Source organism: Oncorhynchus tshawytscha, linkage group LG07, assembly GCF_018296145.1.
Source record: "Oncorhynchus tshawytscha isolate Ot180627B linkage group LG07, Otsh_v2.0, whole genome shotgun sequence".
NCBI lineage: Eukaryota > Metazoa > Chordata > Actinopteri > Salmoniformes > Salmonidae > Oncorhynchus > Oncorhynchus tshawytscha.
In genome coordinates, this window is record NC_056435.1 from 47,313,058 (window position 1) to 47,340,718 (window position 27,661).

General features: G+C 47.8%; 1 protein-coding gene across 3 annotated transcripts in view; it reads right to left on the bottom strand.

Annotated features, from left to right (window-relative positions):
* Positions 1-27,661, bottom strand: part of LOC112255286 (inositol 1,4,5-trisphosphate receptor type 1-like) — a 181,213-nt gene that overhangs the window by 11,084 nt on the left and 142,468 nt on the right. For all 3 annotated transcript variants that reach the window (XM_042324501.1, XM_042324500.1, XM_042324499.1), the window contains 8 exons: positions 26,277-26,469; positions 22,091-22,213; positions 18,922-19,097; positions 14,731-14,895; positions 13,342-13,531; positions 12,846-12,941; positions 11,263-11,396; positions 6,858-7,023 (listed from right to left, as the gene is read on the bottom strand). In XM_042324501.1, coding sequence (XP_042180435.1) covers positions 6,858-7,023; positions 11,263-11,396; positions 12,846-12,941; positions 13,342-13,531; positions 14,731-14,895; positions 18,922-19,097; positions 22,091-22,213; positions 26,277-26,469 — 1,243 coding nt within the window. The remainder of the gene's footprint in view (positions 1-6,857; positions 7,024-11,262; positions 11,397-12,845; positions 12,942-13,341; positions 13,532-14,730; positions 14,896-18,921; positions 19,098-22,090; positions 22,214-26,276; positions 26,470-27,661) is intronic.

The window sequence follows — 27,661 nt, forward strand, 5'->3', positions numbered from 1 at the left end:
AAGGCCACGCAGTCATGAGTGAACAGGGAGTACAGGAGGGGGCTGAACACACCCTTGTGGGGCACCAGTGTTGAGGACCAGCGAAGTGGAGATGCTGTTTCCTACCTTCACCACCTGGGAGCGGCCCATCAGAAAGTCCAGGATCCAGTTGCACAGGGTGAGACCCAGGCCTTAAGCTTAATGATGAGCGTGGAGGGTACTATGGTGTTGAATGCTGAGCTGTAGTCAATGAAAAGCATTCTAACATAGGTATTCCTCTTGTCCAGATGGGATAGGGCAGTGTGCAGTGTGATGGCATTTGCATAGTCTGTGGACCTGTTGGAGCGGTAATCAAACTGAAGTGGGTCTAGGGTGGCAGGTGATATGATCCATGACTAGTCTGTCAAAGCACTTCATGATGACAGAAGTGAGTGCTACAGGGCAATAGTCATTTAGTTCAGTTATCTTTACCTTCTTTGGTACAGGAACAATGGTGGCCATCTTGAAGCATGTGGGGACAGCAGACTGGGATAGGGAGTGATTGAATATGTCTGTAAACACACCAGCCAGCTGGTCTGCGCATGCTCTGAGGACGTGGCTAGGGATGCCGTCTGGGCCAGCAGCCTTGCAAGGGTTAACAAGTTAATTTTTGTAGTCCGTAATTGCCTGTAGACCCTGCCACATACGTCTCGTGTCTGAGCCATTGAATTGCGACTCCACTTGGTCCCTATACCGACATTTCACTCGTTTGATTGCCTTGCAGAGAGAATATCTACAGTTTATTTTTGGCCATATTCCCCGACATCTTTCCATGGTTGAATGCGGTGGTTCGCGCTTTCAGTTTTGCGCGAATGCCGCCATCTATCCACGGTTTCTGGTTAGGGTAGGTTTTCATAGTCAGTCACAGTGTGTACAACATCTCCAAGGCACTTCCTTATAAACTCACTCATCGAATCAGCGTATAAATGTGGGAAGGTGAACGGAAAGGCTCTGGAGCAACGAACCGCCCTTGCTGTCTCTGCCTGGCCGGTTCCCCTCTTTCCACTGGGATTCTCTGCCTGTAACCCTATTACAGGGGCTGAGTCACTGGCTTACTAGGGCTCTTTCATACCGTCCCTAGGAGGGGTGCGTCACTTGAGTGGGTTGAGTCACTGATGTGATCTTCCTGTCTGGGTTGGCGCCCCCCCTTGGGTTGTGCCGTGGCGGAGATCTTTGTGGGCTATACTCGGCCTTGTCTCAGGATTGTAAGTTGGTGGTTGAAGATATCCCTCTAGTGGTGTGGGGGCTGTGCTTTGGCAAAGTGGGTGGGGTTATATGCTTCCTGTTTGGCCCTGTCCGGGGGTGTCCTCGGATGGGGTCACAGTGTTTCCTGACCCCTCCTGTCTCAGCCTCCAGTATTTATGCTGCAGTAGTTTATGGGTCGGGGGGCTAGGGTCAGTTTGTTATATCTGGAGTACTTCTCCTGTCCTATCCATTGTCCTGTGTGAATTTAAGTATGCCCTCTCTAATTCTCTCTTCCTCTCTTTCTTTCTCTCTCTCGGAGGACCTGAGCCCTAGGACCATGCCTCAGGACTACCTGACATGATGACTCCTTGCTGTCCCCAGTCCACCTGGCCATGCTGCTGCTCCAGTTTCAACTGTTCTGCCTGTGATTATTATTATTTGACGATGCTGGTAATTTATGAACATTTGAACATCTTGGCCATGTTCTGTTATAATCTCCACCCGGCACAGCCAGAAGAGGACTGGCCACCCCACATAGCCTGGTTCCTCTCTAGGTTACTTCCTAGATTTTGGCCTTTCTAGGGAGTTTTTCCTAGCCACCATGCTTCTACACCTGCATTGCTTGCTGTTTGGGGTTTTAGGCTGGGTTTCTGTACAGCACTTTGAGATATCAGATGATGTACGAAGGGCTATATAAATACATTTGATTTGATTTGGATAAATCAATGTTATTCTCTGAGCCTTCCCGGAACATTTCCTAGTCCACGTGATCAAAACAATCCTGAAGCGTGGATTCCGATTGGTCAGACCAGCATTGAATGGTTTTAGTTATGGGTACATCCTGTTTGAGTTTCTGCCTATGGGACGGTAGGAGCAAGATAGAGTTGTGGTCGGATTTGCCGAAGGGAGGGCCTTGTATGCATCGCGGAAGCTAGAGTAGCAGTGGTCCAGTGTATTGCCCGCGTGGGTGCTACAGTCAATGTGCTGGTAGAATATAGGTGGCCTTGTTCTGAAATTAACTTTGTTAAAAATCCCCAGCTACACAATGAATGCAGCCTCGGGATATATGGTTTCCAGTTTACATAGAGTCCAGTGAAGTTCCTTGAGGGCCATCAAGGTATGTGCATGGGGGGATATACAGTCGTGGCCAAAATTGGACAAATATTCATTTCCAAAGTCTGCTGCCTCAGTTTGTATGATGGCAATTTGCATATACTCCAGAATGTTATGAGTGATCAGATGAATTGCAATTAATTGCAAAATACCGCTTTGCCATACAAATGAACTGAATCCCCCAAAAACATTTCTACTGCATTTCAGCCCTGACACAAAAGGACCAGCTGACATCATGTCAGTGATTCTCTCGTTAACACAGGTATGAGTGTTGACGAGGACAAGGCTGGAGATCACTCTGTCATGCTGATTGAGTTCGAATAACAGACAAAGCTTCAAAAGGAGTGTGGTGCTTGGAATCATTGTTCTTCCTCTGTCAAACATGGTTACCTGCAAGGAAACACATGCCGTCATCATTGCTTTGCACAAAAAGCACTCCACAGGCAAGGATATTGCTGCCAGTAAGATTGCACCTAAATCAACCATTTATCGGATCATCAAGAACTTCAAAGAGCGCAGTTCAATTGTTGTGAAGAAGGCTTCATGGCGCCCAAGAAAGTCCAGCAAGCGCCAGGACCGTCTCCTAAAGTTGATTTAGCTGCGGGATCGGGGCACCACCAGTACAGAGCTTGCTCAGGAATGGCAGCAGGCAGGTGTGAGAGAATCTGCATGCACAGTGAGGCAAAGACTTTTGGAGGATGGCCTGGTGTCAAGAAGGGCAGCAAAGATGCCACATCTCTCCAGGAAAAAACATCAGGGACAAACTGATATTCTGCAAAAGGTACAGGGATTGGACTGCTGAGGACTGGGGTAAAGTCATTTTCTCTGATGAATCCTCTTTCCGATTGTTTGGGGCATCCAAAAAAAAGCTTGTCCGGACAAGGTGAGCGCTACCATCAGTCCTGTGTCATGTCAACAGTAAAGCATCCTGAGACCATCCATGTGTGGGGTTGCTTCTCAGCCAAGGGAGTGGGCTCACTCACAATTTTTCCAAAACACAGCCATGAATAAAGAATGATACCAACACATCTTCCCGAGAGCAACTTCTCCCACCCATCCAGGAACAGTTTGGTGACGAACAATGCCTTTTCCAGCATGATGGAGCACCTTGCCATAACTAATTGGCTCGGGGAACAAAATATCAATGTTTTGGGTCCTTGGCCAGGAAACTCCCCAGACCTTAATCCCATTGAGAACTTGTGGTCAACCCTCAAGAGGCAGGTGGACAAACAAAAACCCACAAATTCTGACAAACTCCAAGCATTGATTATGCAAGAATGGACTGCCATCAGTCAGGATCTGGCTCAGAAGTGGATTGCAGAGGTCTTGAAAAAGAAGGGTCAACACTGCTCTTCGACTCTTTGCATCAACTTCATGTAATTGTCAATAAAAGCCTTTAACACTTGTATTTATACTTCAGTATTCCATAGTAACATTTGACCAAAATATCTAAAATACCCTGAAGCAGCAAACTTTGTGGAAATTAAAACTTTTGGCCACAACTGTACACGGCTGTGACTATAATCGAAGAGGATTCTCTTGGGAGATAATGTGGTCAGCATTAGATTGTATATAATTCTAGGTCAGGTGAACAAAATTACTTGAGTTCCTCCTGTATGTTGTTATGATTACGCAATGAGTTGTTAATCATGAAGCATACACCCCTGCCCGCCTTCTTACCAGAGAGATGTTTGTTTCTGTCGGCATGATGCATGAATCAACCCGGTGACTGTACTGACCCCGACAACATATCCAGAGTGAGCCATGTTTCGGTGAAACAGAGAATGTTACAATCTCTGATGTCTCTCTGGAAGGCAACCCTTGCCCTAATTTCACCTTGTTGTCTAGAGACTGGACATTGACGAGTAATATGCTCGGAAGCGGTGGGTGGTATGCACGCCTTCGAAGTCTGACCAGGAGGCCGCTGTCTACCTCTCCTACGGCGACGTTGTTTTGTGTCGGCCTCTGGGATTAGATCCAATATCCTGGGTGGTGGTCCGAAAAAAGGATCTGCTTCGGGAAAGTCGTATTCCTGGTCGTAATGTTGGTAAGTTGACGTCACACTCATATCCAGTAGTTCTTCCTGGGTGTATGTAATAACACTTAACATATTCTGGGCTAACTATGTAAGAAATAATACATTAAAAAACTAACAGGAACTGATAAAAAAAACATTAAGTGTTGTATGTAGGCATTGTGTGTAGATTGATGAGGAAAAACAAATGTTATACATTTTAGAATAAGGCTGTAACATAACTAAATGAGGAAAAAGTCTAGGGGTCTGAATACTTTCTGATTGCACTGGAAGAGGGACAAAGGCAATACTTAAACTGTAGGAGGGGCTGAGAGGAGACAAAGTCAGTGGCTTGAAGAACCATCTCTTTCTCTGTGATGGGAGACAATCCCTCTAATCTCACTCCCATCTCCTCTTTGCCTCAGTTCCCACATGAAACCATGACGACGGGGCCATGCCCCCCCCGATCAGGCTTTATGTAACGTGTGTGAGTCATAGACCACCTCCACAGACATACAGCTTAACCCGACAACAGACCAGGGCCTTGTTCAAAAAAGTATAATGGTAGGAGTGCTAATCTAGGACCCCCCACCTCTTATTCAATATGATTTAAAAGGGAAAACTGATCCTACTATATGAGTACAGGTCCTGGACTAATACTAATATATCTGCTGCCCACTGGGGCCCACAACCTGACTGGCTGAGAGAGAAGAAAGGAGTGCTTGGCAGGCAGGAAGCCTCCATGACTCAGTCTTCTAGAGAAAAGGGGAGGAAAGAGAGATACTGTACAGGGAGAAAAGAGGGAAGGACAGCAGTAAACTAACATTCATAGAAGAAGGTCAAGCTAAGGACTTGCGCTTACTCATGAGGGTGTGTGTGCACTACCTGCATACTCCTGTCATACTCAGGACTTGTGCTTACTCATGAGGGTGTGTGTGCACTACCTGCATACTCCTGTCATACTCAGGACTTGTGCTTACTCATGAGGGTGTGTGTGCACTACCTGCATACTCCTGTCATACTCAGGACTTGTGCTTACTCATGAGGGTGTGTGTGCACTACCTGCATACTCCTGTCATACTCAGGACTTGTGCTTACTCATGAGGGTGTGTGTGCACTACCTGCATACTCCTGTCATACTCAGGACTTGTGCTTACTCATGAGGGTGTGTGTGCACTACCTGCATACTCCTGTCATACTCAGGACTTGTGCTTACTCATGAGGGTGTGTGTGCACTACCTGCATACTCCTGTCATACTCAGGACTTGTGCTTACTCATGAGGGTGTGTGTGCACTACCTGCATACTCCTGTCATACTCAGGACTTGTGCTTACTCATGAGGGTGTGTGTGCACTACCTGCATACTCCTGTCATACTCAGGACTTGTGCTTACTCATGAGGGTGTGTGTGCACTACCTGCATACTCCTGTCATACTCAGGACTTGTGCCTACTCATGAGGGTGTGTGTGCACTACCTGCATACTCCTGTCATACTCAGGACTTGCGCTTACTCATGAGGGTGTGTGTGCACTACCTGCATACTCCTGTCATACTCAGGACTTGTGCTTACTCATGAGGGTGTGTGTGCACTACCTGCATACTCCTGTCATACTCAGGACTTGTGCTTACTCATGAGGGTGTGTGTGCACTACCTGCATACTCCTGTCATACTCAGGACTTGCGCTTACTCATGAGGGTGTGTGTGCACTACCTGCATACTCCTGTCATACTCAGGACTTGTGCTTACTCATGAGGGTGTGTGTGCACTACCTGCATACTCCTGTCATACTCAGGACTTGTGCTTACTCATGAGGGTGTGTGTGCACTACCTGCATACTCCTGTCATACTCAGGACTTGTGCTTACTCATGAGGGTGTGTGTGCACTACCTGCATACTCCTGTCATACTCAGGACTTGCGCTTACTCATGAGGGTGTGTGTGCACTACCTGCATACTCCTGTCATACTCAGGACTTGCGCTTACTCATGAGGGTGTGTGTGCACTACCTGCATACTCCTGTCATACTCAGGACTTGCGCTTACTCATGAGGGTGTGTGTGCACTACGTGCATACTCCTGTCATACTCAGGACTTGCGCTTACTCATGAGGGTGTGTGTGCACTACGTGCATACTCCTGTCATACTCAGGACTTGCGCTTACTCATGAGGGTGTGTGTGCACTACCTGCATACTCCTGTCATACTCAGGACTTGCGCTTACTCATGAGGGTGTGTGTGCACTACCTGCATACTCCTGTCATACTCAGGATTTGCGCTTACTCATGAGGGTGTGTGTGCACTACCTGCATACTCCTATCATACTCAGGATTTGCGCTTACTCATGAGGTGACCCCCATCCAGATGAAATACCATGTAACCATATCTTGTAAAATACAACAAACCTACATTGATATGCCAGTTTTCTACTAAGCAACTGAAAACAAATTATTCAGAATACATGGCTACCCCAGTTGTGACTAGTAGTTCTGTTCTTTTCAGGCTAGAGACAGGGCAGCTATGTCTTCTCACCGCATATGAAGCAGGTGGTCTTCAGGACCTCTTCCTTCTTCTGTTTCTCACTCCTCAGGTCTGCAAAGGTGTCGATGATGACTCCAAAGATAAGGTTGAGGACGATGATGATGACCATGAAGAAGAAGAGCAAGTCGTAGATCACCCTGGCCGCAAACAGAGGCTCCTACAAAGAGAGAAAGGGGGATTGGAGGGAGAGGAGTGGTTATAACACATTATAAAGCATTATAAACTCCAGGTAACAACATATACAGTGCTGTACCACACTATAGCTATTATTGTTGGTACTTTGAGTAGAAATTGACAAAGTGTGGGGTGCACAGACTAAACCAGAGATGACCAACAGATTTTTGGTCCAACCCACCACTAACAGCTCAACCTATAAACTTATTTAACCAATCAAATAAATGAAATCAATGTAAAGCAGTATTAGTTGATTTAGGTGTGTAAGTAGTGGACTGGACACACTGTGACCCTTCAGGATGGAGTTGCCCACCTGTGGATTAAACACATATAACATTTAAAACAATAACATACAGCACATGTAACACAAAGAAATAACACACAGAACATATAACACACTGACAATAAGGTCAGAAAAAAGCCAAATGTTAGACAGTGAAAGTGGGGCCCAGTATCATACTGGGCTGACATATGATGACGTGACCTGGGTCAGAGAGATAGCGTGGCCTGTTTATTTGGGTACACAACTGAAAATGTTTTGCAATGAAAGGTGGAAATGACTGTCTCTTATTGGACAGGTCCAGGTAGTCCCTCCCTGTTCCTTCCATTTGGTGACTATATTGAACACGGCCCTGGTTTTTACATAAAGGCAGAACAGGGGCCATTGGTTATGAGCAGGGGCTTAGCCTAATCGGCCCTGAATCATGTGTGTTGATTTGAAACATAAGAACACAGGTGCAAGCGGCCAGATGTCACACAGTTACGACCACAAGAAACAGTTACGCAAACAGGCTGAAATGTCAGGCACCGTATACAGGCTCTTCTCTCGTCAAGCACCTCTTTTTAACCTTAACAAGCATTTTACAGCTTTGTGGGCAAAGATTAAAAAGCTTTGCACTGAAAATATTTATCTCTCTGTCCTTGTACTCTTAGATTTAAGTGCTGCATTCGACACGGTTGACCATGATGTCCTTCTGGACAGACTGGAGAAGTGGGTTGGTCTCTCCGGTCCAGTTCTAAATTGGTTTAAGACCTATTTAACTGGTCAAGAGTGTCATAAACTGAACAGTACCGGACCCAAAATCAAACCTTTGAGAAAATACATATCACGTGGCATTCCACAAATGTTTCATTTTGGGTCCGGAACTGTTCAGTTTATATACAGTATGCTACCCCTTGGGAGGGTTATCAGAACGCACAGCATTGATTTTCACTGCTACGAAGACGATACGCAACTTTACATTTTTGTGTCACTATTGGATTTTAGCTCCACGGATAAATTATTAGACTGCATTAGTGATTTAAATACTTGGATGGCTCACAACTTCCTCCAGCTAAATCAAGACAAGACCAAAGTATTTATTGTTGGAGCCAAAGCAGAGAGAATCTAGCCACACATTTGAATTCACAAGCAATACAGCAGGTAAAAAACCTAGGTGTTATTTTAGATTATGAACAAAATTTTGAATCGCACAATGTGCTTTTTTTTTACCACATTTGGAACATTGCCAAGGTTCGACCGTTTCTCTCTCAGGCTGATACAGAGAGATTCATCTATGCTTGTATTACAAGCAGGCTTGACTACTGTAATGCTCTCCTGTCTGGTCTACACAAGAAAGCCATTGGTCAACTGCAAAACATACAGAATGCTGCAGCACGGGTACTGACCAAGACCAGAGAGCACACATTACACCAGTTTTAAGGTCTCTGCATTGGCTGCCTGTGAGTTTTAGAATTCATTCTAAGATTATTCTATTGGTTTTTAAATCAATCCACGATTGTGCACCCCAATACATGTCAGACATGCTTTTAAGTTATGTATCCAGTAGATCCCTCAGGTCCTCTGGCACTGACCTTTTAACTATCTAAGACCAAGAGGTATGGAGAGAGAGGCAGCCTTGAGTTATTATGCCCCCTGCCAGAGAACCTGAGGGGGGCGAACACTGTGGACATATTTAAAAGAGATTCTTTTTAGCTTTGCTTTTCCTTTTTAGTTCTTTAGTTTGTGTCATTCTTTAGTTTTTTTATGTTATGTTTGTTGTGTAGTACATTTTTCTATTTTTATTTTCATAGTTTTTTATTTGTTTTTTCCATGTAAAACACATTGAGTTGCATTCCATGCCTGAAATGTGCTGTATAAATAAAGATTGATATTTAAAAGTTTCTGGTTAAAGTTATTATTTTTTTTAAGTAAAAAAAAAGAAAATAACTGCCATTCATATCAAATGTAGGCTACAGGTCAAATGACCTTCTTAGGAGGTACCCAGTTTGTGTACCGGTTCAAGACATGAGTAGACATTTCTCTATGAGGCTCTATGTCATCATCTGTGGTCTGACGGAGTTCGGAGGAAACCTACACTACATGACCAAAAGTATGTGGACACGTACTCATCGAACATCTCATTCCAAAATCATGGACATTAATATGGAGTTGGTGCCGCCTTTGCTGCTATAACAGCCTCTACTCTTCTGGGAAAGATTTTCACTAAATGATGGAGCATTGGTGTGGAGACTTGCTTTCAGTCAGCCACAAGAGCTTTAATGAGGTCAGGCAGTGATGTTTGACGATTAGGCCTGGCTCGCAGTCGGCGTTCCAATTTATCTCAAAGGTGTTCGATGGAGTTGAGGTCAGTCAAGTTCTTCCACACTGATCTCGACAATCCATTTCTGTATGGACCTCGCTTTGTGCACGGGGGCATTGTTATTCTGAAACAAGAAAATGGCCTTCCTCAAACTGTTGCCACAAAGTTGGAAGCACAGAATCGTCTAGAATGTCATTGTATGCTGTAGCGTCAAGATTTCTTTTAATTCTTTCTATTTTTTGACCTTTATTTAACTAGGCAAGTCAGTTAAGACCAAATTCTTATTTTCAATGATGGCCTAGGAACAGTGGGTTAACTTTCTTGTTCAGGGGCAGAACGACAGATTTTTACTTTGTCAGCTCTGGGATTCGATCTTGGAACCTTTCCAAGTCCAACGCTCTAACCACTAGGCTACCTGCCGCCCCTACACTCTAACCACTAGGCTACCTGCCGCCCCTACACTCTAACCACTAGGCTACCTGCCGCCCCTACACTCTAACCACTAGGCTACCTGCCGCCCCTACACTCTAACCACTAGGCTACCTGCCGCCCCTACACTCTAACCACTAGGCTACCTGCCGCCTCACTGGAACTAAGGGGCCTAGCCCGGACCATGAAAAACAGCCCCAGACTGTTTTTCCTCCTCCACCAAACTTTAGTTGGCACTTTGCATTCGAGCAGGTAGCTTTCTCCTGGAATCCGCTAAACCCAGATTTGCCCGTCGAACTGCCAGATGGTGAAGCGTGATTCATCACTCCAGAGAACACGTTTCCACTGGTCCAGAGTCCAGTGGCGCCAAGCTTTACGCCACTCCAGCCAACGCTTGGCATTGGGCATGGTCATCTTAGTCTTGTGTGCGTCTGCTCAGCCATAGAAACCCGCATCCAATGAACAGTTATTGTGCTGACGTTGCTTCCAGAGGCAGTTTGGAACTCGGTAGTGAGTGTTGCAACCGAGGACAGACACGCTTCATCACTCGGCACTCCCGTTCTGTGAGCTTGTGTGGCCTACCACTTAGCGGCTGAGCTGTTGTCACTCCTAGATCTTTACACTTCACAATAACAGCACTTACAGTTGACCGGGGCAGCACTAGCAGGGCAAACATTTGATGAACTGACTTGTTGGAAAGGTGGCATCCTATGACGGTGCCACGTTGAAAGTCACTGAGCTCTTCAGTAAGGTCATTCTACTGCCAATGTTTGTCTATGAAGATTGCATGGCTGTGTGCTCGATTTTATACACCTGTCAGCAACAGGTGTAGTGGACAAATCCACTAATTTGAAGGGGTGTCCACATACTCATATATATATATATATATATAGTGTATTTCCAGACCTTACCAAGTTCCACACAGGGAGGAGGCCTAACAGCTGGAATGGTTCTGAGGAAAATATGTATTGCTATAAACAAAATCTCAACTCTACAGATGATACTGAACTCTATATTAGAACTGGGCCTGACTGGGTCTGGATCGGTATTCAGAAAATCTCAAAGTGTTGGTCTCGGATCAGGTCCTTCTTCTTCATGATTTAAAAGGCTGAGCTGTTGCTAGATCAGCAGTCTTACGCTGAGACACTTTGTGAATAGGGGCTCTGTTCTCTCCAGAGTGTGCTGGGTGGGGGTCTGGTCTGTGTGCTTACCTCTTTGGAGGGCTTTCTCAGAACGTCTCCCACCCCCCCTCCACTCCTCAGGCCGTGGCTCAGCACAGTGACGATACACATGAGCAGAGAGTCACATGTACGCTCCTTGCCATCCTCCATGTCATCCAACAAGTCTGAGGGAGAGGGACAGGTAGGAGGGTTAAGCACACACACATTTTAAATCATTCATTTGAATCCACAAATCACACAAAGGATACAAACGTTTCAAAGGTCTTGGTTACAATGACACTTAAGGAAACAAAACACCACTTCTGCACACAGAGAGGCTGCCGATAAAGGCAGAAACTGAGCAGTACCTCACCGGTTGCTTTGCTTTAGTCTTAGACAGGCCTGCAATCTGAAGGCCACGTACAGTAAGCCTATGTACGTGGCCAAGACTGCCAAATATCAGTGCCAACAACTTGCACATATATCCAAGGCTCTCCAAAACATGATACGAGGGGCTGGTATTTAAGAAACTTGTCAGTAAAGCGAGAAACCCACTTCCAAAATGAAAACCTCCCCCACAACGACAATATCTGGCAGATTCGGTACACAGGAAAACACATCAACTTCCTGTTACACAGGAGTGTTTACGGATGTGTGCTTTCCCACCTCACTGGTTATCAGGTGAATGAGGCGGTCATGTCTAGTATGTAAATGTGCAACAGTCCCTATTACATTTGACGCAGTGTGTAACATTCAAAACAGGTCATGGTTTGCCGGGCAGGTACCAGTCCTAGATGATATTTTGTTGGTAGAACCTGCAACCTAGCCTTATCAATAAAGGTGAGAATGTCCTTGCCAATGGCAGTATTGTGACACATGGAATGATAGACAGAATGGTCAGCATGTTTCCCCTGCAGCCTCAGGTCAGTCCAGTGCTGCAGTAGAGTTGCCTGGATACCCATCCACATCACTCCGGCCAACTGACGTGTCTTCTTCATGATGAGTCTGGATTTGCACCTCTCCCCTATGATTTCTAGAATGAACACATTCTGACCGTTCTGATTGGTCCCAGAAACCAATGGGTTGGGCCAGAGCCGGCCTACATGATGACGCTATCAACGTTGATTGGATCGTCTCTAACGAATCTAACCTATCGCTAATGAATTTGTTTTGTACAACGCCTTTCATTTTGAAGTCACACAAAGGACTTCTAGGATGGCAGTTTCAGACTGAATGTATGTAGCGAGAACAGCGGAATGAAATTCAAGGTGAGCATCGGGCAAGTCGTAGCTGCCTTTGTCTGATACCGAGGAGTGTTGTCCTCGATGCAGGATATTATGTTTCATCATGGGTTACAAGCCTCCATGACAACACAGGAGTCCGCCACAACTGCATCAGAGCCAATCATTGGTTTAGTTTGTCTCTCACACACACACACACACACACACACACACACACACACACACACACACACACACACACACACACACACACACACACACACACACACACACTAATGATCACATGCTGTAATCTGATAAAAGGCCTTTGAGAAATTATTTTGGTTGACAGAAACTTTTGCAGTAGGCCATATATTATTATATAGTTTGCTGGAGTATTGTACTGTACTGTACCATCCACTTGAAGCTCTGTGGTGCAGTTGTTCTCTCCACTCTCAGACCGACACATCCCATCAGACACCAGCTTATTGGCCATACTGACCCCGTTCTCTACAAGGGACATCAGGTTAGTTAGCAATATGTGCTAATGACAACCGGAAGAACAACACCTCCACGTAACAATATTGTATTGTGTTCCCTGTACTATATATTATAGCAGGCCGGGGTGTGAGGGATGTTGGTTATTGTGTGACTGTGTAACTCAGTAAGCCATGAAAAAATAATTTCCTCTTAAAATATCATTAACATCTAGCCTGGCCCAAAACTGTTTTACCAACTCTGTTGGAGTTGAGGAATTAGCAAGATGGCAAAAACAGATCTGGGACCAGCCTAATAAACATCCCTGGTCTCCATAGAATTGACGGGCATCCCAATTCTCATCAATTACGCCATATTGAGATCCCTCACAGCAGTAAAGCAGGAAGTAATATTTCTATGGTCTCCTACTCACCCAGAGTGGTGTTGGGGATGCGGTCCACCTCCAGGATGAAGTCATCCTTGAAGAAGATGTACCCCACGATGGAGAACAGGTAGACCAGGATGAGGGCCAGCACTGCTGTCAGCACGATGGAGCGACCGTTACGGGTCACACTCTTTATCACGTTCAGTAGAGTCTCCTCCCTGTACACCAGGTCAAAGAGCTGCACGAGAGACAACACAGAGTTATAGCTAGACCTAATGTAGAAACAGAATGGAAGACAGAAAATTATTTTATTGGATTTTCTTGTTTTTTCTGTTTGGAATGATTACTTTTTTCTGACCTTTGTAGAGGTATTTTTGTCTAGTTTGGAAATACAAGGTTTGTGTGTGTGTGTGTGGGGGGATTGATATATTTGTCCAAAAAGAGAATGTGTGTCTGTGTGTCTGCCTGTTTGTGTGTATGTTTGTGTGTGTCTGCCTGTGTCTGTGTGTGTCTGCCTGTGTCTGTGTGTATGTTTGTGTGTCTGCCTGTGTCTGTGTGTATGTTTGTGTGTCTGCCTGTGTCTGTGTGTCTGTCTGTCTGTGTCTGTCTGCCTGTGTCTGTGTGTCTGTCTGTCTGCCTGTGCCTGTGTGTGTGTCTGCCTGCCTGTGTCTGTCTGCCTGTGTCTGTGTGTCTGCCTGCCTGTGTCTGCCTGCCTGTGTCTGCGTCTGCCTGCGTCTGCCTGCGTGCGTGCGTCTGCCTGCGTGCGTCTGCCTGCGTGCGTGCGTCTGCCTGCGTGCGTGCGTCTGCCTGCGTGCGTGCGTCTGCCTGCGTGCGTGCGTCTGCCTGCGTGCGTGCGTGCGTCTGCCTGCGTGCGTGCGTCTGCCTGCGTGCGTGCGTGCGTCTGCCTGCGTGCGTGCGTCTGCCTGCGTGCGTGCGTCTGCCTGCGTGCGTGCGTCTGCCTGCGCCTCCGTCTGTCTGTCTGTCTGTGTGCATGCGTCTGCCTGCGTGCGTCTGCCTGCGCCTCCGTCTGTCTGTGTGTGTCCGTCCTCCGTCTGTCTGTGTGTGTGCCTCCGTCTGTCTGTGTGTGTGCCTCCGTCTGTCTGTGTGTGTGCCTCCGTCTGTCTGTGTGTGTGCCTCCGTCTGTCTGTGTGTGTGCCTCCGTCTGTCTGTGTGTGTGCCTCCATCTGTCTGTGTGTGTGCCTCCGTCTGTCTCTGTGTGTGCCGCCGTATGTCTGTGTGCCGCCGTCTGTGCGTCTGTCTGTCTTAAATATGCCCTGTTTGTGCTCGGAGCCACACCAAAGGCTTTTGAACCAGAGTTTGGCCATTGAGGTTTCTACCAACATTAGCTTATACTGCTAGACAGCTTCCTATTTAGTGTGACTGTGTGTTCACCAGCAGCAATATATATTAACATACAGAATATGTATGTAAATATACCAGTAGGCTGTAAAAGAAGACATGGACGAAGACCCCCAGGCTACAGATGATGAGGTACATGAGGTGGTAGAGGAACTCAACGTCCAGGATCATGGCCTTGTAGCCCCGTGTGAACGTCCCTTTGTTCCCCACAAAACTCATCAAGAAGATCATCTTATTACAGACCTGCAGGGACAGAAGACATTCATATTTATTAGCATTATTATTTGATCTAACCTTTATTTAACCAGGAAGTTCCATTGAGGTCAGAAGACCTCTTTCACAAGGGAGACCTGACCAATAATGGATTGTGAGGTAATGCTTAACTTAAAGTATCCAGCCATAATGCTGTATGACTTGTTAAAGACAGAAACACGCTAATTCGTGCTTATAACAAGGCCTATAATATGTTGTCTTTCTATGCATAAAATGTGAATATTTTCACAGGACAGGCACTACATGCCATTCCATGATGACAATCAGACACAACGTGATCCTACAGGACAGGCACTAATGACATTCCATGATGACAATCAGACACAACGTGATCCTACAGGACAGGCACTACATGACATTCCATGATGACAATCAGACACAACGTGATCCTACAGGACAGGCACTACATGCCATTCCATGATGACAATCAGACACAACGTGATCCTACAGGACAGGCACTACATGCCATTCCATGATGACAATCAGACACAATGTGATCCTACAGGACAGGCACTAATGACATTCCATGATGACAATCAGACACAATGTGATCCTACAGGACAGGCACTAATGACATTCCATGATGACAATCAGACACAACGTGATCCTACAGGACAGGCACTAATGACATTCCATGATGACAATCAGACACAACGTGATCCTACAGGACAGGCACTACATGCCATTCCATGATAACAATCAGACACAACGTGATCCTACAGGACAGGCACTACATGACATTCCATGATGACAATCAGACACAACGTGATCCTACAGGACAGGCACTAATGACATTCCATGATGACAATCAGACACAATGTGATCCTACAGGACAGGCACTACATGCCATTCCATGATGACAATCAGACACAACGTGATCCTACAGGACAGGCACTACATGACATTCCATGATGACAATCAGACACAACGTGATCCTACAGGACAGGCACTACATGCCATTCCATGATGACAATCAGACACAACGTGATCCTACAGGACAGGCACTACATGCCATTCCATGATGACAATCAGACACAATGTGATCCTACAGGACAGGCACTAATGACATTCCATGATGACAATCAGACACAACGTGATCCTACAGGACAGGCACTACATGCCATTCCATGATGACAATCAGACACAACGTGATCCTACAGGACAGGCACTACATGACATTCCATGATGACAATCAGACACAACGTGATCCTACAGGACAGGCACTACATGCCATTCCATGATGACAATCAGACACAACGTGATCCTACAGGACAGGCACTACATGCCATTCCATGATGACTATCAGACACAACGTGATCCTACAGGACAGGCACTACATGCCATTCCATGATGACTATCAGACACAACGTGATCCTACAGGACAGGCACTACATGACATTCCATGATGACAATCAGACACAACGTGATCCTACAGGACAGGCACTACATGACATTCCATGATGACAATCAGACACAACGTGATCCTACAGGACAGGCACTACATGCCATTCCATGATGACAATCAGACACAACGTGATCCTACAGGACAGGCACTACATGCCATTCCATGATGACAATCAGACACAACGTGATCCTACAGGACAGGCACTAATGACATTCCATGATGACAATCAGACACAATGTGATCCTACAGGACAGGCACTAATGACATTCCATGATGACAATCAGACACAACGTGATCCTACAGGACAGGCACTAATGACATTCCATGATGACAATCAGACACAACGTGATCCTACAGGACAGGCACTACATGCCATTCCATGATAACAATCAGACACAACGTGATCCTACAGGACAGGCACTACATGACATTCCATGATGACAATCAGACACAACGTGATCCTACAGGACAGGCACTAATGACATTCCATGATGACAATCAGACACAATGTGATCCTACAGGACAGGCACTACATGCCATTCCATGATGACAATCAGACACAACGTGATCCTACAGGACAGGCACTACATGACATTCCATGATGACAATCAGACACAACGTGATCCTACAGGACAGGCACTACATGCCATTCCATGATGACAATCAGACACAACGTGATCCTACAGGACAGGCACTACATGCCATTCCATGATGACAATCAGACACAATGTGATCCTACAGGACAGGCACTAATGACATTCCATGATGACAATCAGACACAACGTGATCCTACAGGACAGGCACTACATGCCATTCCATGATGACAATCAGACACAACGTGATCCTACAGGACAGGCACTACATGACATTCCATGATGACAATCAGACACAACGTGATCCTACAGGACAGGCACTACATGCCATTCCATGATGACAATCAGACACAACGTGATCCTACAGGACAGGCACTACATGCCATTCCATGATGACTATCAGACACAACGTGATCCTACAGGACAGGCACTACATGCCATTCCATGATGACTATCAGACACAACGTGATCCTACAGGACAGGCACTACATGACATTCCATGATGACAATCAGACACAACGTGATCCTACAGGACAGGCACTACATGCCATTCCATGATGACAATCAGACACAACGTGATCCTACAGGACAGGCACTAATGACATTCCATGATGACAATCAGACACAACGTGATCCTACAGGACAGGCACTACATGCCATTCCATGATGACAATCAGACACAACGTGATCCTACAGGACAGGCACTACATGACATTCCATGATGACAATCAGACACAACGTGATCCTACAGGACAGGCACTAATGACATTCCATGATGACAATCAGACACAACGTGATCCTACAGGACAGGCACTACATGACATTCCATGATGACAATCAGACACAACGTGATCCTACAGGACAGGCACTACATGACATTCCATGATGACAATCAGACACAACGTGATCCTACAGGACAGGCACTACATGCCATTCCATGATGACAATCAGACACAACGTGATCCTACAGGACAGGCACTACATGACATTCCATGATGACAATCAGACACAACGTGATCCTACAGGACAGGCACTACATGACATTCCATGATGACAATCAGACACAACGTGATCCTACAGGACAGGCACTACATGCCATTCCATGATGACAATCAGACACAACGTGATCCTACAGGACAGGCACTACATGCCATTCCATGATGACAATCAGACACAACGTGATCCTACAGGACAGGCACTAATGACATTCCATGATGACAATCAGACACAACGTGATCCTACAGGACAGGCACTAATGACATTCCATGATGACAATCAGACACAACGTGATCCTACAGGACAGGCACTACATGACATTCCATGATGATAATCAGACACAACGTGATCCTACAGGACAGGCACTAATGACATTCCATGATGACAATCAGACACAACGTGATCCTACAGGACAGGCATTTCATGGACTAGCAGTGGATTGTTCTTGGCAGTATATTAGGAGTTGTAGTAGTTCTGGGGTTCAGTAGATGGATGTGGGATCGCTATCTATCCCCCAGCCACAGGGAGGGAGGGGAGACCGAAGGAGGAGAGGAATGCAGAAGGGGCCAGTTGAGGACATAGGGGGAACGGGCAGCGGGCCGTGTATAAGGGGCAGTTCCAGGGAATTTTGGGCAGCTGCAAGGGTGGTGTCAGGCTCCAGCGTCTAGTGACGCATTTCACAGCCGACCGACCACACACTCAGGCCGTGCCAGGCCAGCCAGGGAGTCAGGCCAGGGGGTTACGCCATAGGCAGAACGGGCACTGGAGTGGGTATGGGCTGGGGCGTGAGGGAGGTCTACATGGGGACAGGGTGTGTGGGTAGTGGGTACGTACAGGGGTGGGCATGTGCAGATGAATGTGATGTGAGGAGGGCATGAGGAGAGAGGGGGGCTACTGAGAGCTAGCAAGGCCATCTGGATTGACATTAGAGAACATGGAAATGAAGATTTAGTGTCGGACAACAATATAGTCAAACACACACGTTTCCCAAAGAAGACGTACGTTAAAGGCTCCAAGCAAGAAGAGGGTGGGCTCCAGGCCCACAGAGAAGATGAGGCGGAGGATGGTGGCAATGATGAGGGTGCGAACCCCAAGGTGCTGGGGCATGGCCACCACGATAGCCAACGATGCCAACATACCCAACCAGAGCAGGGCAGACAGCTGGGGCTCCAGGGTACCTAGGGAGGATACACACAATGTCAGCCTACAAACCCCTCCATGTCAGCCTACACACCCCACCATGTCAGCCTACACACCCCTCCATGTCAGCCTACACACCCCTCCATGTCAGCCTACACACCCCTCCATGTCAGCCTACACACCCCACCAATGTCAGCCTACACACCCCTCCATGTCAGCCTACACACCCTCCATGTCAGCCTGCAGAGCCTACCCACCCCTCCATGTCAGCCTACACACCCCTCCATGTCAGCCTACACACCCCACCATGTCAGCCTACACAGCCTACACACCCCACCGTGTCAGCCTACACACCCCACCGTGTCAGCCTACACACCCCACCGTGTCAGCCTACACACCCCACCGTGTCAGCCTACACACCCCACCGTGTCAGCCTGCACACCCCACCGTGTCAGCCTGCACACCCCACCGTGTCAGCCTACACACCCCACCGTGTTAGCCTACACCCCCACCGTGTTAGCCTACACCCCCACCATGTCAGCCTACACCCCCACCATGTCAGCCTACACCCCCACCATGTCAGCCTACACACCCCACCATGTCAGCCTACACACCCCACCATGTCAGCCTACACACCCCACCATGTCAGCCTACACACCCCACCATGTCAGCCTACACACCCCACCATGTCAGCCTACACCCCCACCATGTCAGCCTACACACCCCACCATGTCAGCCTACACCCCCACCATGTCAGCCTACACACCCCACCATGTCAGCCTACACCCCCACCATGTCAGCCTACACCCCCACCATGTCAGCCTACACACCCCACTATGTCAGCCTACACACCCCACTTCCACATAAGAATAATGCAATAAATGACAGAACTTGCTTCTGTAACCGTCCCCAGTCACTAAACCAGGGGCTTACTGCAGGCAGGCATGTGCTGGGGGGCAGGAAGAAATGGGAGGCGGGGGGGTAGAACTAGGGAAGAAACAAAGAGAGAGAAAGTGAGAGAGAGAGAGGGGACAGTAATCCCCCCTTATTTCTGGTCCCTGTAGAGGTCACATGACAGGTGACACTTACATAACTACTGCAGTCTTTAAAAATACTCTGCTGAAAGATTCATGAGGAATGGCCTGGCTGTCTGGGGTCTGCATGCACTGCTGGAGGTGTGTGTGTGTTGGGGGGCGACGGGAGAAATACAGGCATGATGTCAACGTTTGTGTGTGCATGTACTGAATGTGTGATAAGAGCTTAATGTATGGTGTCTGCAGGCGAATGTATTTTATGTGTTGTGTCAGGCTAGGTGTGTGGGGTCCTGAGTGACATAAGCTCCTACTTGTCAACAGGCAGGCAGCGGCACACACTGAGCACTCTTATCGCATTTCTATCCCTCATTCCAGAGCGGGCGGGGGGGTGGAGGCCCTGAGTAATAAAGCAATAAACAGAATTGCTGAACCAGGCCAAAGGTATGTGGGGCCTCACGTGATCATCTCACACCCCCCCCCTTCACACAGCTCTAATGTCCTGTTGGGCGGGAAACACACACACACACACACACACACACTGGGCTGAACTGTACAGTGCTATATTACTGGTGTAGTCTACAGAAGAGGCCTCATCCACAGCCATGCTGCTCCACTCAGTTAAAGTAGTTAGTGTGACTGTGTATAATAGCATTCATGTACATTGAAATGGGGTGGATGAGGATTACTTTTCCACATGATAACATCTCTAGTTTTTGAGAGAGAGAAAGAAAGAAAGAAAACCAGAGACAGAGGAGATATTTTTAGCCTATGATCCTGATCCCAGTCAGGTGACCTGAGATCTGAGGTCAATAGGTCAGAGGAAGAAGTGAAAGACAGAGCTCACTGGGTCAGGGGGAGTTTGGGAAGGGAAGGCCAAGCAAAGGATTTTGTTTCACTTCCCAGAGCCCAAAATGTCTCAAAGGGAATATTTGACCTTCTAAACCACAGAGATGGGTATGCCCGGTACCTATACTTACTGCTGCACTGTTTGGAAATATCTACACTTGTGAAGAGGTAATGAAGTTAGCATATGGCAAAATTGTATATGTATAGCGTCAATCCCTCACATTGAAATAGTCATTGCTAATAATATTATTGTCCTGTGTTTACACAGATACAATTTCCCCCCATATGAAATTATACAATACATTTAACTTGAGTGTGAGTACCATTTGTGTTGCATAATTAAGGAAATACTGTGTTACCTAAATAAGCCTCTATAAACAGAACTGTGTAGAACACAGTGTAATTAATATAAACACATCAGTCCATCGTCAATTATTTTAACAAAATGCTCCAGTTATTGTGCACTCATAATGTTCCATAATGCAAAAGTAGAGGAACACCTATAAAACGCACAAAAGAGAGAGAAATATTGCAGCCATCCAGTTGCACTGAGATACATGTAGAAGTCTTTGTGATACAGTGCAACTGGGCCGGATCACGTCACAGAGACTTGAGCCGTCCTCTGTTCTTCCTGTTTTCAGCCCTTAGTGTTGTGTGTGCGACTCACGCAACCATCCTCTGACCCGATGTTCTACACCAGCACTTCAAAGGGATATACAAACATGCTTGATGGCTCTGAAGGGAACAGAGCCGGGCCGGAGCGCCCACATAAACAGACCATGGCATCAACACACATGAAAGAATCCAGAATGGAAACAGCGAAAACCTGAAATCTCTTAAAACTCCTTCATATACAGGGAAGAGTCTGAGCATTGATATGACGTCCCTAGTGACCAGGTACATGTAGACAACGGTTTTCTTAAACCAACACTACCTGCATAGACAGAATGAATGAATAGCACAATCAGATTGAAAAGGACATAGCTACAGCTTGAACCCAAGTTCTAACTTTCAAAATGAATGAAATACCCTGATGTCCAGGGTTAGTTTTGACTGTGGCTTGACAATCAAGGGGTCAAAGCTTTGGGAGGGGTCAAGGCTTTGGGAGGGGTTAAAGGTGAAAGCTTGAAGGTTGCTGGCACGTGACTGACCTTCACGCAACCCTTCCAGGGGATAGAAGAAGGCCACCATCAGGTTCATGAGGACGGCCAGGTTGAAGGAGATGTTACTCCAGAATGACATGTTTCTGGAACACCAGTACAACACAGGCTGGGCTAGATAGAGAGAGAGGGAGAGAGAGAGAGAGAGAAGGGGTAGGGAGAGGGGGAGAGAGAGAGAGAGAGAGGGAAGGGGTAGGGAGAGGGGGGAGAGAGAGAGAGGGAAGGGGTAGGGAGAGGGGGAGAGAGAGAGAGGGAAGGGGTAGGGAGAGGGGGGAGAGAGAGAGAGAGGGAAGGGGTAGGGAGAGGGGGGAGAGAGAGAGAGGGAAGGGGTAGGGAGAGAGAGGGAAGGGGTAGGGAGAGGTGGGAGAGAGAGAGGGAGGGGTAGGGAGAGGGGGAGAGAGAGAGGGAGGGGTAGGGAGAGGGGGAGAGAGAGAGGGAGGGGTAGGGAGAGGGGAGAGAGAGAGGGAGGGGAGGGGTAGGGAGAGGGGGGAGAGAGAGAGAAGGAGGGAAGGGGTAGGGAGAGGGGAGAGAGAGAGAGAAGGAGGGAAGGGGTAGGGAGAGGGAGAGAGAGAGAGAGGAGGGAAGGGGTAGGGAGAGAGGAGAGAGAGAGAAGGAGGGAAGGGGTAGGGAGAGAGGGAGGGAGGGAAGGGGTAGGGAGAGGGGGGAGGGAAGGAGGGAAGGAAGGGGTAGGGAGAGGGGAGAGAGAGAGGGGGAAGGAAGGGGTAGGGAGAGGGGAGAGAGAGAGGGAAGGAAGGGGTAGGGAGAGGGGGAGAGAGAGGGGGAAGGGGTAGCGAGAGGGGGAAGAGAGAGGGGGGGAAGGGGTAGCGAGAGGGGAGAGAGAGAGAGAGAGAGAGAAGGAAGGGGTAGGGAGAGGGGGAGAGAGAGAAGGAAGGGGTAGGGGGAGAGAGAGAGGGAAGGGGTAGGGGAGAGAGGGAAGGGGTAGGGGAGAGAGGAAAGGGGTAGGGGGAGAGAGAGAGAAGGGGTAGGGGGAGAGAGAGAGAAGGGGTAGGGGGAGAGAGAGAGAAAGGGGTAGGGGGAGAGAGAGAGAAGGGGTAGGGGGAGAGAGAGAGGGGAAGTGGTAGGGGAGAGAGAGAGAGAGGGAAGTGGTAGGGGGAGAGAGAGAGAGGGAAGTGGTAGGGGGAGAGAGAGAGAGAGGGAAGTGGTAGGGGGAGAGAGAGAGGGGAAGGGGTAGGGAGAGGGGGAGAGAGAGAGGGAAGGGGTAGGGGGAGAGAGAGAGAGCGGAAGGGGTAGGGAGAGGGGAGAGAGAGAGGGAAGGAAGGGGTAGGGAGAGGGGGAGAGAGAGAGGGGGAAGGGGTAGCGAGAGGGGGAAGAGAGAGGGGGAAGGGGTAGCGAGAGGGGGAGAGAGAGAGAGAGAGAGAGAGAGAGAGGAAGGGGTAGGGAGAGGGGGAGAGAGAGAAGGGAAGGGGTAGGGGAGAGAGGGAAGGGGTAGGGGAGAGAGGGAAGGGGTAGGGGAGAGAGGGAAGGGGTAGGGGAGAGAGGAAAGGGGTAGGGGGAGAGAGAGAGAAGGGGTAGGGGGAGAGAGAGAGAAGGGGTATGGGGGGAGAGAGAGGGAAGTGGTAGGGGGAGAGAGAGAGAGAGAGAGAGAGAGAGAGGGAAGTGGTAGGGGGAGAGAGAGAGAGAGGGGAAGGGGTAGGGAGAGGGGGAGAGAGAGAGGGAAGGGGTAGGGGGAGAGAGAGAGCGGGAAGGGGTAGGGAGAAGTGGGAGAGAGAGAGGGAAGGGGTAGGGAGAGGTGGGAGAGAGAGGGAGGGAGGGGTAGGGAGAGAGGGGGGAGAGAGGGGAGGGAGAGGGGGAGAGAGAGAGAGGGAGGGAAGGGGTAGGGAGAGGGGGAGAGAGAGAGGGAGGGAAGGGGTAGGGAGAGGGGGAGAGAGAGAGGGAGGGAAGGGTAGGGAGAGGGGGAGAGAGAGAGAGAAGGGTAGGGAGAGGGGGAGAGAGAGAGAGAAGGGTAGGGAGAGGGGGAGAGAGAGAGAAGGGTAGGGAGAGGGGGAGAGAGAGAGAGGGAAGGGGTAGGGAGAGAGGGAGGGAGGGAAGGGGTAGGGAGAGGGGGAGAGAGAGGGGGAGGGAAGGGTAGGGAGAGGGGGAGAGAGCGAGAGAGAGAAGGGTATGGAGAGGGGAGAGAGAGGGGGGAGGGAAGGGGTAGGGAGAGGGGGAGAGAGAGGGGAGGGAAGGGTAGGGAGAGGGGGAGAGAGAGAGAGAGAGAGAGAGAGAGAGAGAGAGAGAGAGAGAGAGAGAGAGAGAGAGAGAGAGAGAGAAGGGGTAGGGAGAGGGGTAGAGAGAGAGAGGGAAGGGGTAGGGAGAGGGGAGAGAGAGGGAAGGGGTAGGGAGAGGGGAGAGAGAGAGAGGGAAGAAGTAAGGAGAGGGGAGAGAGAGGGAAGGGGTAGGGAGAGGGGAGAGAGAGGGAAGGGGTAGGGAGAGGGGAGAGAGAGGGAAGGGGTAGGGGAGAGAGAGGGAAGGGGTAGGGAGAGGGGAGAGAGAGAGAGGGAGGGAAGGGTAGGGAGAGGGAGAGAGAGAGAGGGAGGGAGGGAAGGGGTAGGGAGGAGGGAGGGAAGGGGTAGGGAGGAGGGAGGGAAGGGGTAGGGAGAGGGGGAGAGAGAGGGGGAGGGAAGGGTAGGGAGAGGGGGAGGGAAGGGTAGGGAGAGGGGGAGAGAGAGAGAGAAGGGGTAGGGAGAGGGAGAGAGAGAGGGAGGGGGAAGGGTAGGGAGAGAGGGGAGAGAGGGAAGGGGTAGGGAGAGGAGAGAGAGAGAGGGGAAGGGGTAGGGAGAGGAGAGAGAGAGGGAAGGAAGGGGTAGGGAGAGGAGAGAGAGAGGGAAGGAAGGGGTAGGGAGAGGAGAGAGAGAGGGAAGGAAGGGGTAGGGAGAGGAGAGAGAGAGAGGGAAGGAAGGGGTAGGGAGAGGAGAGAGAGAGAGGGAAGGAAGGGGTAGGGAGAGGAGAGAGAGAGGGAAGGGGTAGGGAGAGGTGAGAGAGAGGGAAGGGGTAGGGAGAGGAGAGAGAGAGAGAAGGGGTAGGGAGAGAGAGAGAGAGAGAGAGAGAGAGAGAGAGAGAGAGCGAGAGAGAGAGCGAGAGAGAGAACAAACATTTTAAAAGAGAATGGGAAATAAACTTGACATTACACATTTTACCAATAACAGCAAATCTATTGGACATTTCCTTATTTGGTATGATACTTTACAGCAGGCTCAGTATATCCTGCAGTACAAATAGCTGGAGGGCAGTGGTGTGTGAAGCTGTGTGATACAGAGTATCAGTACCTCATACTGAAAGTGTGCCAATAATAGAAAGGCTCGGTATTAAAGCGCATAACTTTATTCTATTATAAAAATGTTTCAATAGACGAATATTACACTTTTAACAGGTAACATTTATAGAATTGAGTAAAGAAAAAGTAGTCTATGTGTTTTTATTAGAAGTTTAAGCTGGGAGGAAAGAACCACAAAGGCAGCGGGAGTTGAATGTCTCTGCTGTTCATGTTGGTTAAGGACTAGACACCCATGAGGAAAGCGACCTTTAGACATCTCACTGTAACCTTTCCTCTATTGAAGCTGGCTGTCTTCTCCCCTCCCCACAGCTGACAGCCAATCTGGCATGCTGGCACTGTTTATATATGCTATTCTGTGTCGCTTTTTAGATTTGTTTAATTGGAAAATAGAAAATAGACAAGGGACTTTTCTCTTTATCTCTGTCTGACAGTGACAGAGAAGTGTGTGGGCATGTGTCTCTGTGGATGCACAATGGGTGTGTGCGTGTGTGTGTAGTGTGTGTGTGTGCGACTGTAAATGTCTGGTCTCTGTGCGCTGTGTTCTCAGTTGTGATTCATACGGTTTCACGGCTCAGATGTAGTGGAAAGCCCCTACAGCCCACTGACAGACTGACAATGGAAAGAAGAGGTGTAATCGCGAAACACTAACCTCTGCCAAAACACACAGAGTTAGGATGATACTGGCTCTATTAACACTAGCCCTGCGACAGCAACATTAAAACCCTTTCTCAGCTCCTCTGGGTCACGTCATTAGATCACTAGGAAGTTTTGGCATAACACACAACTTTTATCTTTGTTATTTACACTGCATCAAGTTAATGCAGTAACATTTTAGAGGAAGTAGATGAATATCAATTTGTAAAACCCTCCTGAGAGGTCATTTTGAAGAGCTACTGTAGCTACCTCGTAGTTTCTTCTGCCAGTTCATCTCATTGAAGAGGTTCTCAGCGCTGAGGAAGAAGTCGTTGATCTTGCTGCCCTGCTCGTCCCTCTCTGTGGTGTAATACACCCGCAGTTTGGACTCACAGGTCAGGAACTCACAGATGTTGGGCACAGGAAACACTATCTCCTCCATGGTGCGGTCATGACGCACGATCTGAGAGGAGGACACACACAGGAACACACTCAGTCACTTTCAGCTCCATAGGTATAGAGTGTACCAGCCACTTAGGCCCCAGGTTGGGGAGCACGAGTGTGCCTGGACAGTGTAATTTAGCCCCAGGCTTGGAGCATTCCATTATGCCTCAGATTTAGAAGAACTGAAATCGCTCTATGGCAGTGTTTAAGCTTTTATAATAACATTTATAAATGTTATAAAACATGTAGGTTTTTATAATAACACATACATATAACAACACACATATCTACAGTTGAAGTCTGAAGTTTACATACACTTAGGTTGGAGTCATTAAAACTCATTTTTCAACCACTACACACATTTCTTGTTAACAAACTATAGTTTTGGTAAGTCGGTTAGTACATCTACTTTGTGCATGACACAAGTCATTTTTGTTTACAGACAGATTATTTCACTTATAATTCACTGTATCACAATTCCAGTGGATCAGAAGTTCACATACACTAAGTTGACTGTGCCTTTAAAACTTCTTAAGACTAGGGGGCACCATTTTCACGTCCGGATGAAAGGTGTGCCCAAAGTAAACTGCCTGCTACTCAGGCCCAGAAGCTAGGATATGCATATCATTAGTAGATTTGGATAGAAAACACTCTGAAGTTTCTAAAACTGTTTGAATGATGTATGTAACAGAACTTATTTGGCAGGCGAAACCCCGAGGACAAACTATCCAGGAAACATTTTTTTGAGGTCACTCTCTTTTCAATGGGAATCTAGAATTCTATCGCAGTTGCTTGCAGTTCCGATCGCTTCCACTAGATGTCAACAGTATTTAGAAATTGGTTGATGTTTTTCCTTTGAGAAATGAAGAAGTAGCCCTGTTCAGAACGAGGGTCGAGTGAAGTGTACTTTTGTGGTTGGGGTGCGTGACCTGAAAGCTCACTCCACTTTGTTTTCCTCCGGTATTGAACACAGTTCATTCCGTCTTAAATTTGATAGATTATTCACGTTTAAAAATACCTAAAGTTGTATTAGGAAAGTTATTTGAAATGTTTGGATCAAGTTTACAGGTAACTAATTAGATAATGTGTAGTCATGTTGCGCGAGTTGGAACCGGTATATTTTCTGAATCATACGCGTCAAATAAATCGTCATTTTGGATATATAACGACAGAATTTATCGAACAAAAGGACCATTTGTGATGTTTAATGG